This window comes from Echinops telfairi, unplaced genomic scaffold (assembly GCF_000313985.2).
Source record: "Echinops telfairi isolate 266 unplaced genomic scaffold, ASM31398v2 ScPeMD7_7457;HRSCAF=8495, whole genome shotgun sequence".
NCBI lineage: Eukaryota > Metazoa > Chordata > Mammalia > Afrosoricida > Tenrecidae > Echinops > Echinops telfairi.
In genome coordinates, this window is record NW_022111357.1 from 37,188,240 (window position 1) to 37,192,093 (window position 3,854).

General features: G+C 44.8%; 1 protein-coding gene across 1 annotated transcript in view; it reads right to left on the minus strand.

Moving 5' to 3' along the window:
• PARK7 (Parkinsonism associated deglycase) overlaps positions 1 to 3,854 on the minus strand; it is a 31,009-nt gene that overhangs the window by 26,181 nt on the left and 974 nt on the right. The window contains exon 2 of the mRNA XM_004705192.2: positions 2,333 to 2,434. Within this exon, the coding sequence (XP_004705249.1) occupies positions 2,333 to 2,434 (102 nt within the window). The remainder of the gene's footprint in view (positions 1 to 2,332; positions 2,435 to 3,854) is intronic.

Sequence of the window (3,854 nt, forward strand, 5' to 3'; positions counted from 1 at the left end):
CTGTATTTTAAAAAATCCTAGTAATCTATCATTATTTCAAGCTTGCTGAAATAAAAAAAAATGGCAACTGGTTTAAAACCCTTTTGAGAAACTGAAAAAGTTTCAGTCATTCAGCAAATTGTAAAATAAGTATTTTGTACCAATTTACTGCAACAGGAGCCCTGGTAGGCTGCTGACCACAAGGCCAGCTGTTCGAACCCACCAGCCGCCCTTGCAGAGAAAGATGAGGCTGTCTGCTCCTGTAAACATTTCCAGTCTTAGAAACTAAGGAGCAGGTCTACTCTGTCCTACTCAGTTGCTCGGCGTCAGAACAGACTCAACTGTAGTGTGGGTTTGGGCACTTAATGTAACAGAGGAGCCATGTGGCACAGTGGTTAAAGCACTTGGCTGCTAACCAACAGGTTGGCAGTTGAAACCCACCAGCTGCTCCTCAGGAGAAAATCATGGCAGCTTGCTTCTATAATGATTTACGGCAGCGGTTCTCAATCTGTGGGTCCCGACCCCTGGGGGGTTTATTGAATGACCTTTTCACAGGGGTCACCTAACATCATTGGAAAACATATTAAAATTTACATTAAGATTCATAACAGGAAAAATTAGTTATGAAGTAGGAACAAACAAAATTTTATCGTTGGGGTCCACGACAACATATTAAGGAACTGTATTAAGGGGCCACAGCATTGGGAAGGTTGAGAACCAATGATTTACAGCTTCTGAAACCCTACAAGGAAGTTTGATTCAATCCTACAAGGCCCCTATGAGTCAGAATCAACTCCATGGTGGTGGTGTGAAATTTAATGCAACTTTTAATTTTTAGATTCTTACTATTGTTTTAAAGGCAAGGGAAACTGAAAATATGTGAAGTCCCAAATTGCTTTCACTCCTTTTAACATCTAACTGAACGATAAATCTCTTGATTTATCGTTGAACCACTGCTCTAAAATATCCAGTCTCCTGGGACCCAAAACAAGCAGAGGCGGAGTCTGACCTCCCAGTTCTCACCTCTAGCACACCACTGGACAGTTCCCACCCCTTATATTCCGTGCCTGTCCACCAACTCCCTATCCAGCACTGGAACACCGGGCGGACTCTGTTAGGAAGGAGGCAGCTGTCCCCACGCATTCTGACAGTCAGTTCAGCAAAGGCATGATGCTCCAGCCAGAGGACCCAGCTCCTCAGTGAAACAGCTCTCTGAGGACCGTGCTCCATCCACACTGACCTCACCACAGGGCTATCCTACCTACCATCCATCCACCCATCCTCCTGTGAACAGGTAGTGGAAGGCAGCACGTTTGGGCAGGCAGGCTTTTAGAGAACAGGACCCAATGCTTTCTTCACAGGGTCCCAAAGGTATCTGCCATCCTCAAAAGTTAAAAACCCCAAACCATACTCAGCACCACTGAATCCATTCCGACTCACAGTGACCCTATGAGTAGAGCTGTCCTGGGGAGTTTCCAAGACTCAAACTCTTGACAGGAGCTAAAAGGCTCCTCTCTCTCCCCAGGAACAGTGTGCTCTTCCCCTGCTGGCCTGCCAATGCGTAACCACTCACCACCAGGGCTCACAGGTTGAGAATGGTCATTCTAAAGACACTGGAAAAGTTACACAATTTAAGAACAACTTACTCCTCCCTTAATCCAATCACTAATAAAGTAGGAATTATTCCATGTAAATGAGTCCCAGAATTATGTCTGCCATTGAAAAGGGATGTGAAAAAGGCAGATTTAGAACAAAGGATATGAAATTAATAATAGCAAATGTGGTTATTTATTCTCTTACATAAAGTAACTGGTGTAACAGCAGACAAGGCTGTCTGTGTAGCCACAAGAATGATGAAAGAACACCATCAATCCTCCCAGTCATTCATGTATCCTTCTATCCAACCACATATCCACCCACACTCCTATCTACCCTCCCAACTTCCAAGTACACACCCCTGCATTCAACCATCCACCTACACTCCTGTCTACCTTCCCACCCTCCCAAATATTTTACCTTCCCAAATACTCATTCCTTCATTCAGCCAGCCAGCCACCCACCCTGTCTACTCTCCAACCCTCCCAAATATCTACCCACTCATTCAACCACCCATCCGCATCTACCCAACGTGCTGTGTCAAGCAATCATTACCCCCTACGGACTCAGGGCCAGAGAAGTTAAAGCCTTCACCCTCCCAAGCCTTAGTTGAGTAGGGAAGGCATTTACAAAAACTAGCTTTCTTAAAATAAATCTGCATGCACAAAAGCCTTAGCTATAGGCAGATGGTATTTCAGGAAATTAGCACTAATAAGTAAGCTCTATTAAGGAATAATTCCAAGTAAGGAGGACAAACCTCTTTTTTTGCATCTTCGAGACTGGCATCAGGACAAATGATAACGTCTCGGCTGCACTGCACTGGGTCTTTTCCAGCCAGACCTGCGACAGTCACCTTAATCTAGGAGAAAGACATCATCGTGACATCTAAGAAAACCAAAATCCAGACTAACATTTTCACAGCTGCCTCTGTCTTAAAATAATCTGGCAGGAAATACTACAACTTGAGCCATGCTGAATTTTTGGCTGAATATATTTCATACCTAGGTCTGTCCCTGCTTGCCTGGGATACTCCCAATTATAGCTGCTGTCCCCACATCCTATCTGGTCAGCGTCCTTCCTCCTCAGAGCACTCCAAATTGGGCGATAACTGATGTGATCATCTTAATAACCTATCTTTGCAAGGGTGCTGTGGCCAGTTAAGCTTTATATTATTTTCATGAGTCAATTCTGACTCACAGCAACCGTACAAGGCTGAGTAGAACTGGCCCTGTGAGTTTCCAGGACAGTGAACCTTTACGAGGAGTGGCTAGTGGTTTCAAACTGCTGACTTTGTGGTTAGCTAGCAGCCCCATGCATAACTCACTACACCACCGGGGTAAACATATACATTAAAACAATGGAAGACTATTACATATGGCACAAAACATTTTAAGGTAGATCATAATAAAAGCTGGGACTTAGAGATGAGAGTTTTCCAACACTACTAACTGAGTATCAAGTTGGTACACTGATGAGCGATTTAACAAAATCCAGCAATGCTGACAAGCTCCTTCGACCTAGCAAGACCACTCTTCCACTTTTAGGTATATACACTGGTAACACACACCAAATTTGCTCAAGGAAACTTATTACAGTACTGTAATACTATAAGTGGAAGTGACCTAAAAATGTGGAATGCTTTTCCCACAATGTTAAGCAGTGATTTTAAATGAATCAACTGGATCAGCTCTTGGGAGAGTCAGAGAAACACGGGGTCAAAGACTAGCTCTGTGCTGGCTCCTTAGCTTACTAACCGTGACCACGAGAACGTGATTCTGTGCAGCTGTCAAACGAGGAGGGCAATACGCAAACCAGGCTTGTTGAAAGGGAGTGCTTGGCACGGCTGTGGCACGCACCACGCTTTGTGTTCTCTCTCCTTACGGAATGCTACCAATTCACACACAGCACGAGGGCTACAATCTAAGGCTGCTTTGAAGACCCATAGGATGGGCACTGATTTGAGGACAGCAGGTATTCTCCTCTGGGGACAGAGACGAACAGGACTGGGGAGAGAACCCAGAGGCTGCAAGTCTTTCTTTACAACATTTCTTCTTAAGAAATGGGCCTGACACTGGAGATCCCCTTGCAGAGGGGTCTCGGGGAGGAGATGAGCCAGTCAGGGTGCGATTTAACAACGATGAAAAATACAACTTTCCTCTAGTTCCTAAATGGTTCCTCCCTGCTCCCACTACCATGACTCGAATTTGATCTTGCAAGTCTGGCTAGACCAGAGGAGGTACACTGGTACAGATAGGAACTGAAAATACAGGGAATCCAGG